Genomic DNA, 18904 nt, shown 5'->3' on the forward strand with positions numbered 1-18904 from the left:
TGGAAACAGGCCCTTCGGCCCAACAAGTCCACACCGACCCACCAAAGCGAAACCCACCCATACCCCTTACCTAACACTACGGGCAATTCAGTATGGCCAATTCACCTGACCCTGCACTTCTTTGGACTGTGGGAGGAAACCGGAGCACCCGGAGGAAACCCACGCAGACACGGGGAGAACGTGCAAACTCCACACAGTCAGTCGCCTGAGGCGGGAATTGAACCCAGGTCTCAGGCGCTGTGAGGCAGCAGTGCTAACCACTGTGCCACCGTGCCGCCCACCAAACGCTCTGAAACGTTCCTCAAGTAGGCAGCCTGTCTCCCCAATATATTATACATTGGGGAGACAGGCCGCCTACTTGCGGAACGTTTCAGAGAACACCTCTCGGACACCCGCACCAACCAACCCAACCACCCCGTGGCTGAAAACTTTAACTCCCCCTCCCACTCCACCAATGACATGCAGGTCCTTGGCCGCTTCCATCGCCAGACCATGGCAACACGATGCCTGGAGGAAGAGTGCCTCTTTTTCCGCCTAGGAACCCTCCAACCACAAGGGATGAATGCAGATTTCTCCAGCTTCCTCATTTCCCCTCCCCTCACCTTTTCTCAGTCCCAAACTTCGGACTCAGCACCGCCTTCTTGACCTGCAATCTTCTTCCCGACCTCTCCGCCCCCAACCGCTCTCCGGCCTATCACCCTCACCTTAACCTTCTTCCACCTATTGCATTCCCAACGCCCCTTTCCCAAGTCCCTCCTTCCTACCTTTTATCTTAGCCTGCTTGGCACACCCTCCTCATTCCTGAAGAAGGGCTTATGCCCGAAACGTCGATTCTCCTGCTCCTTTGATGCTGCCTGACCTGCTGCGCTTTTCCAGCAACACATTTTTAAGCTCTGATCTCCAGCATCTGCAGTCCTCACTTTCTCCAAGAGGGCATAGCCTCAAGATTAGAGGGAGCAGATTTAGGACTGAATTCAGAAGGAACTTCTTCACCCAGATGGTTGTTAATCTATGGAATTCCTCGTCCAGGGAAGTAGGTGACACTGCTTCAGTAAACGCTTTTAAAGCTAAGGTACATTTTTTTGAAAAATAAAGGAATTAAGGGATATGGTGAGAGTGTGGCTAATTGGAGCTGAGTCCACAAAAAGGTGAAAGTGAGGACTGCAGATGCTGGAGATTAGAGTCAAGAGTGTGGTGCTGGAGAAGCACAGCAGGTCAGGCATCATCTGAGAAACAGGAAAATCGACGTTTCGGGCAAAAGCCCTTCATCAGGAATCTAAGACCATGAAAAAATTAGCAATGATGTTATTGAATCGTGGAGCAGGCTCAAAGGGCCAGAAGGCCTACTCCTGCTCCTAGTTATTATGTTCTAAGCCAGTGAACCCTGGGTTTAAACCCTGCCTGCTCCAGAGGGTGTGCCTTAACACCTCTACTCAGGTTGATTAGGATAACATGTATCTTCCGTTTACATCTAAGCTCAAGTTCATCCAAAACCTTGCTGTCTGCAACTCGCCTACATTTTTGCTGGACGAGGCATCATTTAGATTTTGAAATTCTTATTCATGCTTTCTTAAATCTCCCAGTGGCCCTTTTCCTTCTCTATTCCTATAATCTCCAGCAACACAATCCTGTAGGATTTCTAGGCACCTCCCAATTCGTGCCTTCAGAGTTTCCTGATCTTCATCATTCTACAGGTGGAATTTATGTAAAGCTGTGTGGACTGCCACCACATTCTGAACTTTCCTCTCTAAACCTCTCCACCTCTGTTGCCTCCTTTAAGATCCTCCTTAAACCAACCTATTTGACTGAGCTATCTCAATATTTCCTTTTGTGATTTGGTGTCAAATTTACCATGATAAACTTATTAAAATTGCAACTTTGTTAGAATCCTCATTTAAAGATGCATGAACAATAAGTGATTATGAAACATGCTGGTCTGGTCAGCACAAGAGCATGGATTTTTTAAATACTGACATGAAATGTGAATCTTACTATCGAGGCTAGCATTTATTACTTAACCTAACTGCCATTGAGATGGTGACACTGAGCCACCTTCTTGAATTGCTGAAGTTAATCTGGCCTTTTTAAATCCAATTTGCCCCAGAATCATCAAACAAAAGACCCCTTTTTTAGGTGGTCATACCTACTTCTTCAATTTTCTGCCCAAAGACAAGTTTCACTCACAAAACTGTGAAATCTACCATGGCTAGGTGAAGGTCCCGAATTCACCCCAATCAGAAGGGGGATTGAATCCAATGCTGTTAGTAGATATTCGATCCATACTGGCTGCTTGGTCATCAATCTAGATCAACTTTCATCTAATGGCAGAGGTTGATGAGCTTCTCTGAAATAATGATTGCTGGTGAGATCTGGTGTAAATCCATGTCATTTACTTGCTGACCAAACGTAGATCTCACTTTCAGCAGTGGCAAAGATGTCACTGTAACTGAAAGGCCAACTTCTATTTTTTATGTTCTTATTTTTATCAAATTGAAAGCTAGTTTGGATTCTGGGTGTGCGATTGCAGATGTTAAGATTGGCCGTCAATTACTATATCAGCCAATGAAGAAAATCTGATTTGAACTGAAGTCCCAGGGTTGAAAGGTAAAATTCCAACTTCAATTATTCAGTCCTCATATCTATTTTTTAAAATAGTCCTCTTGTGAAAGATTTCACATTTTGGTGCAACACAGCTCCTTGGACTCCAGTCATGTTCAGTTCTCTCTTTAATTGCTAATACCTTTGTGTGATTATGACAGTAACTGTTTGATCATGCTGGGACTTGGGTTGAGGTGGGGTAAGGCACATCAGAGTTGAGCCCATTGTCCAAACATGCCCCACCTAACAATCATACAAACAAATGAATCTGGTGCAGAAATAGGCCATTCAAATCTTCAAGCTTGTTGTTTCATTCAGTAAAATAGTGGCTGATCAATTTATGTTCCAAATTCCATGTAGTAATACAGCACAGAAACAGATCTTTCAATTCAATTCATCTGCCCTGACCAATATCCTAAACCGATCTAGTCCCATTTGCCAGTGTTTGGCCTGTATCCTTCTAAACCCTTTCTATACACATACTCGCCCAGATGCCTTTTAAATGTTGTAATTGTACTTGTTTGTTCCATAAACGCACCACTGTCTGTGTGAAAACGTTGCCCCTCAGATCCCTTTTAATTCTTTCCCCTCACATCACCACACCACCCCCCCCATCCACCCATCTCCAATAACTTTGATTCCCCTGCTTAATAAGAACGTATCCAGCTCCACTTTAAAAATTTTCAATGATCCTGCTTCCACCACCTTCTGAGGCTGAAATCCATGTTTTGTTCCATCCGTCAACTTTTTGTCCACTCACCTAACCTATGGATATTGATCCGCATCTTTGATATATCATCTTCACAAAGAAAACCCTCCTACTTATCTTTGTTTCACTTGCAAACTTAGCTACAGTACCTTGAATCCCTGCATCTGTGTCAGTGATATAAATTGTGAAATGTTAAGCGCCCACCACAGACCCCTGCAGGACCCTACTTGTGACATGCTACCAAACTGAAATAAATCTATTTATGCATTTTTTTTGTTTTCTCCCTGTTAGCCAACCATTAATCCATGCAAATACTTTATCCCCTACACCATAAACTCCTACTTTGCATGATAATCTTTTATGTGGAACCTTGTTAAATACCTTCTGGAAATCCAAGTACAGTATAACAATGTACTCATCTTTATCCCCAGCACCTACTACATCTTCAGAGAATTTCAATGAATAGCTTAAATACAATTTCCTTTTCACAATTCTTTCCAGTTACCTTGAGTACCAGCTGCCTAGTTATAACCTCTTTAATGATCAATTCTAGAGCTTTCCCGCAACAGATGTCAACTAAGTATCCTCTTGATGCCTTCTTCCCTTCTTAGAGTCATACAGCATGGAAACAGACCCTTTAGTCCACACCGACCATGTTGCCAAACTGAACTAGTTCCACCTATGTATGCTTGGCCCACATCCCTGCAAACCTTTCCTATTCATAAACTTATCCAAATTAGGGGTTATATTTACTACTCCCCAATCTAATGGAACCTTCCAGAATTTAATGGATTTTGGAAAATTAACACTAACTCATCTGATATGTCATTAGTGACCTCCTCTAAGTCCCTAAGATGAAGTCCACCTGGATCTGGAGACTTATCAACCTGCAGTTCCACCAGTTTTGTTCAATCTAGTCTCCCTAATGATTATAATTTCACAAAGTTCCATTCTTCCTTCAACCTCCTGATTTATAGTGGGATGTTTTTGTGTCTTCTTTAGTGAAGACAGAATCCAAATATTTATTCAATACATTTGCCATATCTTTATTATCCACAATTAACTCCCTATTCTTCCCCTCGGGAGGACCAACACTCACTTTGGTTTTCTTTTCCAGATGCCGGTAGGAATTGTTTTTATATTTCTGGCTTTCTGATGTGCTTTATTTTGTCCTGATTAACTGTATCGTCATTCTCTGCTGTTCTTTGCGTTCTGACCAATCATCTGATTTGCTGCTCAATATATGCTTTTTCCCTGTGTTTGACACGCATTCTCCTTAATTAACTCTGGAGGTTGGTTCCTTCCCCTGGCCTTTATCCTTATGGTGGAAGTATAGTTATTTTAAGTATTCTGAAATATCTCTTTAACCTGAGATCAGCCATCTCAGATTGAATAGAAAACCTGGGACTTTCTATCTTATTCTGTCTTTACTGGATACATTTTCTGATAAATAACCAGTTTTTACTTGGTAAGTAGTCCTCTAATCTATGACTGTCTGTACTCTATACAGTTCAGTGGTTTGTGGAAATAGTCTTCCTGTGGCCTGGTCCCTGTGTGGAAGGAGTTAATCTTTCAGCAATGTCAGTGTTTCTGCACTTGAAGCTATCAGGTGATGCTGACGGTTTAAAAAAACAGGCTCAAGCGTGCAGATGCAATGTGAACAGCCATATGTTTTCGCAGTTTAAATCAAAACATCTTGAAAATGGTAAATTAACACTATCATTTTTTTGACCTGTTTACATAGTGAATGTTAATGTAAAGGGAGCTGTTTAGAAGAAGTTGCTGAAGGAGCTGGACTACAAAAGAGGCCCACCCACTGGCTTGCAGCTGAAAGCCATGCTCACAGGAAGTGCAGGTTGGAAAATCAATATTACTGTGTATGTCTGACCCACCAATCGTGCTTGTGTGGTTTTTTTTATGCTGGTACCATAGTTCTGAGAATTGATGTAATTACATTGTTGCTCCAGCTTTAACCTGTCATCCTTACAGCATGGTTGGGAGTGAGGAAAGGATTTATGGAGTCCTGCTCTGTATCTAATCTACAGTCCTTTTGAGCAGGGCTTGGTCACTGGGAGGATGTGATTGCAGAATAAACAGCGCAATGTTAATCCAGGCTGCTTTGCTCATTTTGCCATGTCAGCTATCAAACTTGTACTCTGGTGCTAATTGTGTAACCCGGTTTCTTTCTGATTTCCAACTCCAATGCTGTAGATTCGCTGTTTAAAAGGCTGAAATTGTTTGCATAATTGCAAACATGGAATTGTGCCAACTTTTATCCTAAGAACCTCCCTCAGACTATATATTCTCTCTGACAAGCCTCAGGCTTTAAAAATGTAGAAACATGGTGTCACTAATTAGTACAGTATTTCATGAATTATGACTAACAGGCAATAATGTGCATTTGAATCCAAGGTCGGGTTAGCAAGATTGAATGGAAGGTGGAGTAGACTTGAGAAACTGTATGTCTGGTCCTATCTGAGACAATTGGATGAACGTTTTCAAATTTACAAGGGGTGTGGACAGTGTAGATAGGAAGAAACTGTCAGTGTTTGTGGGAGGATCGAGAAGCATAATGCTGTTCTAAAGGAGAAACAGCAGTGGGAGGATAAACCTTGTTTTCTGCAGTGAGGATTTAGGACCTGGAATATACTGTCTGTGATTGTAGTGAAGGCAGATTCAATCCTGGAATTCAAAACAAAATTAGATAATTATTTGTTGAGGAAGAAAAAAGTTACCAGTCCATGGAGTAAAGCTGGGGAAATGAAATGAGGTAAGTTGATCTTGCAGAAAGCTAAAACAGACACAATGGACTAGATGGCCTAATTCTGTACTGTAACCATTCTAAAATTCAATGCAGCCTGGTTTGATTTGTGATATCTCCACTCCTCCTTGTTTTACCTTGCAGACATCCCGTACTATAGATCGTGGCCCTTCAACCTATTTCTTTTTTCGATAAGAAAACCATTAAATTTAGCAATTACAATCTTAAGTAAACCTGTGAAAGATTAAATAGGATAATTTTCACTTCCACTGTCCCTTCACTTTGGATTTTTTTCAAATCATTTTCCGTGAAGTACCTAGTAGCTGTGTCTCTCCCTGTCCCATTGTTGTTGTCTACTGTGGCTGAGTTGGTAATGCTGTCACCTATGAGTCAAAAGGTCATGGGTTCAATAAAAAGTGTAGTCTGGAAATTCCAATGCAGTACTACAAAGGTGCTCCACTGTCAAAGTTGCCATTTTCTTGGGTGAGAAAACAAACAGGACTCACCTGTCCTAGCAAATGGACATTAGTACTGAATTGGCTGTAAAGTGCTTTGGTACATCTTGGAAAGGACTACTTAAATCAATTCTTTTGAGTTAACATGCAACTCTTATCAGAGCTTGATGTCTGTTAATATAGATTTGTGCCCACACTATATTTGGGTTCTCTTATTGTCATTTGACACTGATCAGTAAAAGTTCTGTTTGGGCTCTCCTCCCAGTTACAGGGTATATCAAACTTTCCAGTATTTCAGTTGCTTAAGTTGCACCTAGTAGCTATTCATGAAGAGTATTTCAAGGCATAGTCTTGTATTTTTCCTGTTTCTGATCTGTAATGTTCTCCCAATCTCTGATATTGTCAGCTCTTATTGAGATATAATTGCAGGGATATCCTACATCGTTTGGTACCTTGACCAAGTGATTATTCAGTACAAAGCTGGACTATGAGTATTGATAGGCCTTGGAAGATTTCATAACTGGAAGATTTCCAATGTAGTCCTCCCAGAGGCTAGATCGTGACTGTACGATAATGTGAAATAGCTGTTACAGAATTATCTCTTGTTTATCATTTGGATGTTAACATTGGAGTTATAGTTAGTAGGTTTGCAGATTACACCAAAATTGGCATTGTAGTGGACAGCGAAGAAGGTTATCTCAGAGTACCACGGGATCTTGATCAGATGGGCCAGTTAGCTGAGGAGTGGCAAATGGAGTTTAATTTAGATAAATGCGAGGTGCTGCATTTTGCAAAAGCAAATTAGAGCAGGACTTATACACTTAATGGGAAGGTCCTGGGGAGTGTTGCTGAGCAATGAGACCTTGGAGTGCAGGTTCATAGTTCCTTGAAAGTGGAGTTGCAGGTAGATAGGATAGTGAAGAAGGCGTTTGGTATGCTTTCCTTTATTGGTCAGAGTATTGAGTACAGGAGTTGGGAGGTCATGTTGCAGCTGTACAGGATATTGGTTAGGCCACTGTTGGAATATTGCGTACAATTCAGGTCTGCTTCCTATTAGAAGGATGTTGTGAAACCTGAAAAAATTCAGAAAAGATTTACAAGGATGTTGTCAGGTTTGTCAAGGTGCAACACCTGGGCAGCTAGTGCTTCTAAATAAACCTGTTGGACTATAACCTGGTGCTGTGTGATTTTTAACTAGGAATAGGAGGATAGAGCAGATGAATGCATGGCTGAGACGCTGGTGCAGGGAAGAAGGATTCACATTTTTGGATCATTGGAATCTCTTTTTGGGTAGAAGTGACCTGTAAAACAATGACGAATTGCACCTGAATTGGAAGAGGACTAATATGCTAGTGGGAAGATTTGTGAGAATTGCTCGGGAGAATTTAAACGAGTAAGGTTGGGGGTAGTGGGACCAGGGAGATAGTGAGGAAAAAGATCAGTCTGAGACTGGTACAGTTGGGAAAAGTAGCAAGTCAAACAGTCAAAGCAGGTACGAACAAAGCAGAGAACAGGGTATGAGTGATAAATTAAACTGCATTTATTTCAATGCAAGAGGCCCAACAACAGGTAAGGCAAATCTCAGAGTCGGGTTGGGAATATGGGACTGGGATATCATAGTAATTACAGAGGCATGGTTCACGGATGGATAGGACTGGCAGCTTAATATTCCACGGTATAGATGCTACCAGAAGAACAGAAAGGAGGGCAAGAGAAGAAGGGAAGTGGCGTTTTTCATTAGGGATAGCATTACGCTGTACTTAGGGAAGACATTCCTGGGAATAGGTCCAGGGAAGTCATTTGGGTGGAACTGAGAAATAAGAAAGATGTGATCACCTTATTGGGATTGTACTATAGACCCCTCAATAGTCAATGGGACATTGAGAAACACATTTGTAAGGAGATCTCAGTTATCTGTAAGAATAATAAGATGGTTATGGAACGGGATTTTAACCTTTCAAACATAGACTGGGACTGCCATAGTGTTAAGGACTTGGATGAAGAGGAATTTAAGTGTGCATAAGAAAATGTTCTAGTTCAGTATGTGGATGTACTTACGAGAGAAGATGCAAAACTTGATCTACTTTTGGGAAATAAGGCAGGACAGGTGACTTAGGTGTCAATGGGGGAGCACTTTGGCACCAGCGATCATAATTCTATTAGTTTTAAAATAGTGATGGAAAAGAATAGACTTGATCTAAAAGTTAAAGTTCTAAATTGGAGGGAGGCCAATTTTGATGGTATAAGGCAAGAACTTTCAAAAGTTGATCGGGGGTGGGGGGGCGGTGTTTGCAGGTAAAGGGACAACTAGAAAATGGGAAGATCTCAAAAATGAGGTGACAAGAGTCCAGGGACAGTAATGCTGGTAAGGTGTAGAGAGGGCTGGATGACTAAAGAAATTGAAGTTTTGGTCAAGAAAAAGAAGATATAGACAGCAGAGATTGAGAGAAGCCTTGGAAGAATACAAAGGCAATAGAAATATACTTAAGAGAGAAATCAGGAGGGCAGAAAAGGGATATGAGATAGCTTTGGCAAATAATGTTAAGGAGAATCCAAAGGAATTTTATAAATACATTAAGGACAAAAGGGTAAGCGGGGAGAGAATAGGGCCGTTTAAAGATCAGCAAGGCTGCTTATGTGTGGAGCCAAGGAAATGGGAGAGATACTAAATAAGTATTTTACATTAGTATTTACTGTGGAGAAAGATATGGATGATGGAGAACAAAAAGAAATAAATAACATCTTGAAAAATGTCCATATTATAGAGGAGGTGTTGCTGGCCAGCTTAAAACACATAAAGGTGGATAAATCCCTGAGATCTGATCAGATGTACCCTAGGACTCTGTGGGAAGCCAGGGAAGTGATTGCTGGGCCCCTTGCTGAGATATTTGTATCATCGATAGTTGCAGGTGAGGTGCTGGAAGACTGGAGGTTGGCTAACGTGGTCCCACTATTTAGAAAGGTGGTAATGAAAAGCCAGGGAACTATAGACCAGTGAGCCTGATGTCGTTGGTGGACAAGTTGTTACAGGGAGTCCTGAGGGAAAGAAAAAGACTGATTAGGGATAGTCAACATGGCTTTGTATTTGGGAAATCATGTCTTACTATCTTGATTAGAGTTTGAAGAAGTAACAAAGACAATGGATAAGGGCAGAGTGATGGATGTCATCTATATGAACTTAGTAAGGCTTTTGACAAGGTTCCTCATGGTAGACTGGTTAGCAATGTCAGATCACATGGAATACAGGGAGAACTAGCCATTTGGGTACAGAACTGGCTCGAAGGTAGAAGACAGAATGTGGTGGTGGAAGGTTGCTTTTCAGACTGGAGGCTTGTGACCAGCGGTGTGCCGCAAGGATCGGTGCTGTATCCACTACTTTTCATCATTTATATACATGAATTAGATGTGAACATAGCAGGTATAGTTAGTAAGTTTGCAGATGACACCAAAATTGGAGGTGTAGTGGACAGCTTTATAATAGATTCCAGGATTTTCCCTACTACTGACATAATTCCCTGTTTTCACTCTCACACCCTTCTTAAATAGTGAGATGATGTTTGCTACCTTTTAATCTACAGGAACCATTCCCGAGTCTGTAAAACTTTGGAAGGTGGTTACCAGTGAATCAGCTATTTCATTTTGTAGTCACCTTCTGCAGTACTTTAGATGTAGACCGTCAGATCCTGGGGATTTATCAACGTTTAGCCTTATTAATTTTCAGGACAACCTTCCTATTAATGCTAATTTCCTTTTACTCCTCATTCTCCCAAGCCACGTGGGTTTCTAGTTCTGGAAGATTTCTGGAAATTTCCTCAGTGAAAACAGACACAAAATAATCAATTTGCTTCTCTGCCATTTTTGTATGCCCCATTATAAATTCTCCTCACTCGACCTGTAATGGACCCACTTTCATGTAAGCTAAATGTTTCCTTTTTAAGTCCCCATAGAAGCTTTACAGTCACTTTTATGTTTGTTGCTAGATTGGATTAATATTCTGTTGTCCATCTTCTTATCAGTTTCTTTGTCTTCCTTTGTATTCTGTGAACCTCCCAATCCTCAGCATTTATGTGCCTTGCCTTTTTAATCTTGTACAATCTTGAACTTCTTTTGTTTACTTACAAAGTTTACTTACTTTTTCAATTTTTGCAACATCAAAGAATATAAAGTTGTTGGATGTCATGTAACAGTTCTATAAAGATTATCCATTGTCAATTTTCCTAATTTTCCGTTTTCTAAAATCTATTTTCCCAGTCCACCTTAACCAGTTTGTATATTGTGTTTTGTAATTTCCCTTATTCAAATTGAACACCCTTGCTTCAGAATCAATTACCTCAGTTTCAGACATAGAATTTTACATTTATAATATTGTGGTCATTCATATCTACAGGTTCTGTTGCAACAAGATAATTGATTATCTCTTTTTCGTTACATGATGGTGGATTTAAAATAGCATGACCTCTAGTTGGCTCCTCAATGTACTGCTCTAGAAAACCATCCTTAAGACACTTTATAAGTTTGTCTTCTGCAGATTTAGTGCTCGGTTGGTTTACCCAGTCTACATGCAAATTGAAGTTACCCATGATGACTGTGTTACCCATGCTACAGTCTTCCTTCATCTCCTGATTCCCTCGCATTACTACTATTTGATGGCTATAAATAACTCCAATGTCTGGTGCCCTTTGCTGTTTCATAGCTCCACTCGAACAGATTCCATACATTATTTTTCGGATTTGAGATCCTCTCTTACTAATGTACTGATCCCATCCATTATTATAATTGTAGCTCCACCTCCTTTTCCTCCTGTCTGTCTTTCCTAAACTTTGAATATTCTTGATTATTCAGTTCCTGTTCCTGATCACCATGCAGTCATGTTCCTGTAATGGCAATTAGAAGATACTCACTTATCTTAATTTGTGTCTTTAGATCATCTACTTTGTTGCAAATACTGCATGCACTCAGATAGAGTGCGCTTAACTTTGTCTTTTTGACATCATTCCGTTTTCAAAGCATACTCAATAGTCAGCTATGTTTCTCCTGTTTTCTAGTCTCTCCAGTATATTTTCAACTTCCTGTTACCAACTTAACATCCTTCCAATTTTGATTATCTCTCAAATTCCCAGCCTCCTGACAAACCCATCTTAACCACGGTAGCATATCCCCTTGCAAAGATATGGGTCTCAGTCCTGTTAAGGTGTAACCTGTCCAGTTTGTACAGGTCCCATCTGCTCCAGAATCTGTTCCTATTCTTCAAAAATCTGATCTTATCCCTTCTACAGGAGTTTTCCAGGCATGCATTTCATCAATCAATTCCCTGTCCTTATGCTCACTCGCATGTGACAGTGGGAGTAATTCTGAGAATACTGCTGTTGAGGTCCTGCTTTGTAATTTGCTTCTTAACAGTCTGAAATATGCCTTCAGGTCCTATCCCTCTTCCTACCTATGCCATTGGTACCAATGTGGGCCACGACTTCTGGCTGACTCCCCCTTCCACAGCCTCACTGTGACATCCATGAGTCTGGTGCTAGGGAGGCAACACACCATTCTAGATTCATGTTTAATGCCTCAGAAACACCTGATTACACCGTAAGACATAGAAGCAGACATTTGGCCATTCAGCCCATCGAGTCTGCTCTGCCATTCAATCATGGCTGATAAGTTTCTCAACCCCATTCTACTGCTTTCTTCCCGTAACCCTTGATCCCCTTGATGCTCAAGAACCTATCTATCTCTTTCTTAAATATACTCAATTACCTGGCCTCCACAGCCTTCTGTGGCAATAAATTCTATAGATTCCCCACTCTCTGGCTGAAGAAGTTTCTCCTTATCTCTGTTCTAAAGGGTCTTCCCATGATTCTAAGGCTGTGCTCTTGGGTCCTAGTCTCTCCTACCAATGGAAACATCTTCCAAACATCTATTCTGTCCAGGCCATTCAGTATTCTGTATGTTTCAATTAGATCCCCTCTTCGTCTTTCTGAACGTCATTGAGTAAAAACCCAGAGTCCTAAAACGTTCCTCATACGTTAAGTGTTTCATTCCTGGGACCATTCTCATGAACCTCCTCTGAACATACTCCAGGGCCAATATATCCTTTCTGAGATATGGGGTTCAAAACTGCACATAATATTCCAAATGTGGTCTGACCAGAGTCTTATAGAACCTCAGAAGTACATCCCTGCTTTTATATTCAAGTCCTCTCAAAATAAATGCCATCATTGCAATTGCCTTCAAAATCCTGACTCAACCTGCAAGTTTACCTTGAGAGAATCCTGAACTAGAACTCCCAAGTCTCTTTGCACCTCAGACTTCTGAATTTTCTCCCCATTTAGAAAATAGTCCATGCCTCGATTCTTCCCACCAAAGTGCATGACCTCACACTTTCCCACATTGTACTCCATCTGCCACTTCTTTGCCCACTGTCCTAATCTGTCCAAATCTTTCTGCAGCCTCTCTGCCTCCTCAGTGATACCTGTCCCACTACGTACCTTTGTATCGTCTGAAAACATAGCCAGAATGCCCTCAGTTCCTTCATCGAGATTGTTAATGTATAAAGTGAGAAGTTGTGGTCCTAACGCTGAGCCTTGCGGCATACCACTTGTCACCTGCTGCCATCCTGATTGATCTACTGACTATGGAATCCATTACAACTATTGCTCAGCCACTCTTCTTCCTTCTCCCCTCAACAGCTAATTCACCCATGCAAATACCGTGCAAGGATTGTAACAAACACTACACTGGACATACAGACAGAAAACTAGCCACCAGGATACATGAACACCAACAAGCCGCAAAAAGACATGACTCACTCTCACTAATATCTTTAAATACAGATGAGGAAGGACACACCTTGACTGGGATAACATATCCATCCTAAGACAAGCCAAACAGACATGCGCGAGATTTCCTAGAAGCATGGCATTCCAACCGGAACTCTGTCAACAAACACGTGGACTTGGATCCCATTTACCACCCCCTGAGAAAAAGGGCAGGAAATGACATCACCAACCAAAGGAAACCTAAACACATACATAAAAAGTGGGCAATACCACCAGCGCTTCACTGGAAGCTCATTGATGATGTTACCTAGTATGGTGATGAAACGCCTGAAAACGAACCTTCCAGATCAGCGAGCAAACTTACATTCAATACTTATTGTATCTCAGTCTGACTGCAGCGAAGTCTGCCTCACTCTGACTGTGCAACTTACTGTCTATACTGGATAATGTCCAGAACACCACCTTGTTCACCAATATCCCAGCATTTCTCCTAACTCAGTGTAGTGCTGAGACCAATTGTAGCATGTTTACAGTTGCCCTAATCAAAAAATTTAGTGGGCCAGAGGTCAGTTCTAAGATTAGTGTGTAAGCCTTTGCTATCTGTAGGAAGCAAGCTTACATTTAATCAAGCTGCTGTGCGTGGTCTCCACATCCACACCCAGACTGCAGTGTATGAGATAATAAGTTGACAGTGAGGAAGTCTGAACTTTGTTGATTCTCTGCAGGGCTTCTACTTACCATTACTTGTCAGTGCCACTTGGGTGAGGAAGTGAGGAAAGAGCTCAGTTGCAGCAACTTTGGGTAGTAACCCAGTCAGTGGAATATCAACTTCAAACAAGTAGCTGGCTAAGCATTAAATTGGAGGCCCGCAGGTGAGATATAATGGTTGCTTCTCCACCTAACTCACAACTATTCATTGGTATTGCATAAGTATGACTATTATTAGTTGAATGAATGCTGAGAGTGAAGGACAGTGACCTGTCTAGTTTTGCATTTTTCTATTTGTCTTTGTGACTGGATGCTATTGTGCCATGAGTTTTCATGAGAATTATACTGGGTTATATTATGATGACAGGTTGCATTAACCTGGCTTTTGTTCTCTTGGGTAGGAAGATTGATGGGCGATCTGACTGAGATATTGCAAGGAGGATGAAATACAAAAGTTTGGATGTTTTGCTACAGGTGTACAGGATTTGGGTTGTCACAGCTGAGTGCCTTGTATAATTTTTGCTCCTCATTTAATAAAGGATATTACTGAGTTAGAAACAGTTCAGAGAAGGTCCATTTGTCTGATACCTGGTGTGGGAGGGGGAGGTGTTGTTTTATGAAGGGGAGATTCTTACTGAGACACAAGACCTCAGAGGACTTGACAAGGTGGATGCTGAAATGACCTTTCTCCCTTTGTGGAAGAGACTAGAACTAGGGCATACAGTTTAAAATAAGGCATCTTCCACTCAGACAGATGAGAAGAATTTTTTTTTCTGAGGATTGAAGCAAGGTCATGTGATGGAGGCAAAGTCATTGACTATTTTTAAAGCACAGGTAGATAGTCTCTTGACTAACAAGGGGCGGGTCGAAGATTATTCAAGACAGGGTGATGCCACAGTCAGATCAACCAAAATCTTCTTGAATGGCAGAGTAAGCTCAAGGGGCTGAATGGCCTAAACGTGCTCTTAATTCAGATATTTTTATTTTCAATATTTAAAAACATTGATAGGGTAGATGTAGACAAACTCTCTCTTCTGATGGAGGAATTAACAGCATGGGCATAACCCTAACATTTGAATTAAAATTGTCTAATAAAATGTTTAGTAGCAAATTCAAGCCCTTTTCCCACACAAAAGTAATTGAAAATCTGGAACTCCCTCTAAAATAGCATGTACAACAGTGTCAGATGGGATACATAAGTTGGAGCTTTTTAATATTACATTTAATGGATTTTCATGAAGGAAGGAAGGAATATGTAGCAGTGATGGGAAATAGAGTTAAGCTGCAGAACAATCATGATGTAATTGAATGTCAGGACATGTTAGAGGATCTGACTGGCCTCCTGTTTTATAAAATGAAGAAAGCTTTCAAAATTGTTTTATTTTTCTTTTATTCCTATCTGGGGATCTGGACTTTTGATTACAACAGAGGCTTCATGGACTTGGCAGCTAATCAGTGTCTCGTATAGCTTGGGCATTCTAAGAGTGTCGGCCTAAGTAATAAATGTCAGCAGCACATTACCCACACAAGTGGAGCAGCAATGTCACAACTCTATCCAATTCATTTCTTAGCAAACAAAGAAGCTAAAGAACTGCAGATGCTGGAAGTCAGATACAAAAACAGAAACTGCTGGTAAAGCTCAGCAGTTCTGGCAGCATCTGAGGAGGGAAAGCAGAGTTAACATTTCGTGTCCAGTTCTGAAGAAGTGCCACAGGGTCCCAAATGTTAACTTTGCTCACTCTGCACAGATGCTGCCAGACCTGCTGAGTTTTTCCATTCCTCAGTATTCCATACATCGGTATCTTCTCCTGCTCAACTCAAAGCTTCAGGATCAGAAACTTCAAAGGAATTCACAAACCTCCCTTTCCTTAGCCAAGGAAGTTGAAACTAATCAAGGCTGTGTTAACTGCTTCCTGGGCTGAGAGCTAATTAATGAAACACATTCTCTATTTGACTAAAATGTTCCATGATCTGAGATAAATTAGTGAGCTTTGTTAGACCTTGCAATGTGAGCTGAAGGTTTGCAAAGATGGTTTCAGGAGAAGCTTCTTTCAACTGAGCTTATTTTGAATGCTGTGTTTCGTTAAGCATGATACATTGTTCTGAAATTATCAAATACGCCGAGAGATTGTAGCATCAATGTGAAAATCATATCAATTTACTTTGTATGTTTTGCTCTGACAGATGTTACTCTGATTCTTCAACTGAAAACAAAATGATGAAAGACCAAGAAGAGGAGGTAAGAATTGGTTCCTGAAATTTTCGCTATGATAAGGTTTCTGTGAATGCTAGTACTTGTCTCCAGTAATCCACCTGAGTGGTTACTTTTTCATTAGTAAGCTCAGATAATAAGAATCGGGAACAGAGTGGAGCTCTTTCCTTTAGAAAAGGCTATGGTGAGGAAGATCGCCCGGAGACCCTAAGATTGATACCAAAGATGTAAAATCAATGTTTTATTCTGTGGGAGAACATAAAATAGCAATTAAGAAAATCCAATAATCAGAAAAATCCAGAGTACGATCAGAATGTGAAACTGGGAGTAGTTGAGGCAAACAGCATCAAGGCATTTAAGGGAAAGCTAGACAAGTACAGGAGGGGAAATAGAATAAAAAGATATACAGAAAATATGAGATGAAATAGGTTGCAAGGAAGTGTGTGCACAGCATGAATTGTCCTGTTGGGCTGAATGGCCTGTTTCTGGGATGTAAATACTTTGTAATTTGATATTATAATAAGCGAGCCTGATTTTGTGTTTGCTCAGTGTTATATGTACACTTTACAGTTGCTGTTATAGCAATTGTCAGAGTCCTCTGCTATGTTTTGTATTCCTTATATCTAATCCATTATTACTGGGGTTAATGGTAGTGCCCCAACTGACTCAAATCTATGCATATGTCCATTGCATCCTACTCAAATCCTTCAAAATCTAAGTCACGTTGAAAACAGAGCTATATCTAAAACCTTGCAGTCTGTACCCTAACTTGTATCGGCTGTCACATCCTCTTTGCTCACTGACCCTACACTGACCCACCAAACCCTCTAGATTACAACCTCATCCTTGTTTTAGAAGATTATAGCGCAGTACAGGCCCTTCAGCCCTTGAAGTTGTACCAAGCTGTGAAACCAATCTGAAGCCCATCTAACCTACGCTATTCCATTCTCGTCCATATGCCTATCCAATGACCATTTAAATGTGCTTAAAGTTGGTGAGTCTACTACTGTTTTGAATCTCCTTTATGATCTCACTTATCTTGGTAACCTTCTCCTGCCCCATCCAAGATCTCTGCAGCCCTCCAAGTCTGACCTCTTGAACATCCTTGATCTTAATCACTCTACTGTTGTCAGCTATACTTTCAATTGCCTGGCCCAAGGAGTGTAATAGACAGCTTTCTTATCCAGTAATCCTGCTAAAAAGGAATATGAGCTCGAATCCCACTGTGAAGATGATCTGAAGAAAAATTGGAAATGAAAATTGATAAACCGTCACATTGTGTAAGAAGTATTGGTGCGTTGTTGTACTTTAGGGATGGAAACCTAGGGGCTTCAGTTAGCTCTTAAATGTCACTGAAGTGACCAGAGAAGTTTCACCACTTTCTCAGAGGAACCAGGACTGGGTAATAAATGCTTGCTTTGCCAGAATAAAAATTGATACCTGCCACACTAAGGAGATTAATACCATGTGGGTATTCACTATAATTACAACTCAGTATCACCTTGATTCTTGTTAAGCAGCATCACAATACATGTAGGAGCACAGAATAAAGCCTATTTATTAGCAGTGAGTTGAATTTACAGGAAATTATGGGCGGCACGGTGGCACAGTGGTTAGCACTGCTGCCTCACAGCGCCAGAGACCCGGGTTCAGTTCCCACCTCAGGTGACTGTCTGTGTGGAGTTTGCACATTCTCCCCGTGTCTGCGTGGGTTTCCTCTGGGTGCTCCGGTTTTCTCCCACACTCCAAAAATGTGCAGGTTAGGTGAATTGGCCAAGCTAAATTGCCTGTAGTGTTAGGTGAAAGGGTAAATGTAGGGGAATGGGTCTGGATGGGTTGCGCTTTGGCAGGTCGGTGTGGACTTTTTGGGCCGAAGAGCCTGTTTCCACACTGTAAATAATCTAATCTAAAAGTAATCTAATCTAATCTAAAAACTGAGATTATGCAGGATTACATTTGAATTTTCTCCCTAACTACTCCTGCTGAAATCCCAATTGCAGAAATCTAACACTTAAGATTTTCCACAGCCCAGCAATTAATTATTTCTATGATCAGAATATCTCTTAATTCATGTTTTAATTCTCATGAGTAAAATGTTTTCATGGACATAGACTGATAATGTTATTTTAGTCCTGGAAGCAGTTGTTGGTTTTTCTCTCATTATGACCCCTACACCAATGTGAATATTGGCATTGTTCATGTCCAAATTTTAGTTGCATTTTAATTGTCATTTCACCTTCTACATTTTAGTTGCAATGTTTTGAGGATTTCTTTTCAAAAAATGTGTTTCAACAACATTGTTTTGTTTCACATAGAGCTCATAAGTATTGGGAAATTATCAAAGTGGATTTTATGAACATAATGATTCGGAACAGAAATAGACCATTTGGCCCTTCAAGCCTGGTCCACCTTTCAATAGAATCATGGCTGTATTCCAAATTCCACATTTCTATCTAAACCCCACCTAACCTTTGATTCTTCCGCCTAACAAGAATCTACCTACCTCAACTTTAAAAGTATTAAAGTAACGCTCCTCCACTGCTTCTGAAGGAGAGGTCCAAAGTGTCTCAAACTCTGAGAGAAAGAAAACCTCTGGTCCCTATCCTAAAAGGGCAACCCCAATTTCAAAACTTACTCTGAAGAGCCAATATCCGTTGATCATTCAGGATCTTAAAAAAAACTTAATCA

The 18904-nt window shown here is 40.8% G+C and overlaps 1 protein-coding gene across 4 annotated transcripts in view; it reads left to right on the forward strand.

The window, feature by feature from the left end:
- The window catches only part of LOC122539732 (sorting nexin-11-like), a 131103-nt gene that overhangs the window by 1077 nt on the left and 111122 nt on the right, over positions 1-18904 (forward strand). The window contains exons 2-4 of one of the 4 annotated variants that reach the window (XM_043674763.2): positions 5052-5162; positions 14022-14168; positions 16189-16243. In XM_043674763.2, the coding sequence (XP_043530698.2) occupies positions 16220-16243 (24 nt within the window). In that variant the 5' untranslated portion in view covers positions 5052-5162; positions 14022-14168; positions 16189-16219. Of the gene's footprint in view, positions 1-4971; positions 5163-14021; positions 14169-16188; positions 16244-18904 lie in introns of those variants that run through there. The other 3 variants (XM_087977726.1, XM_043674762.2, XM_043674764.2) reach the window with 3 other exon arrangements.

The sequence above is a fragment of the Chiloscyllium plagiosum genome, unplaced genomic scaffold, assembly GCF_037043375.1.
Source record: "Chiloscyllium plagiosum isolate Xiang-an unplaced genomic scaffold, Cpla_swu_hap1 HiC_scaffold_32, whole genome shotgun sequence".
NCBI lineage: Eukaryota > Metazoa > Chordata > Chondrichthyes > Orectolobiformes > Hemiscylliidae > Chiloscyllium > Chiloscyllium plagiosum.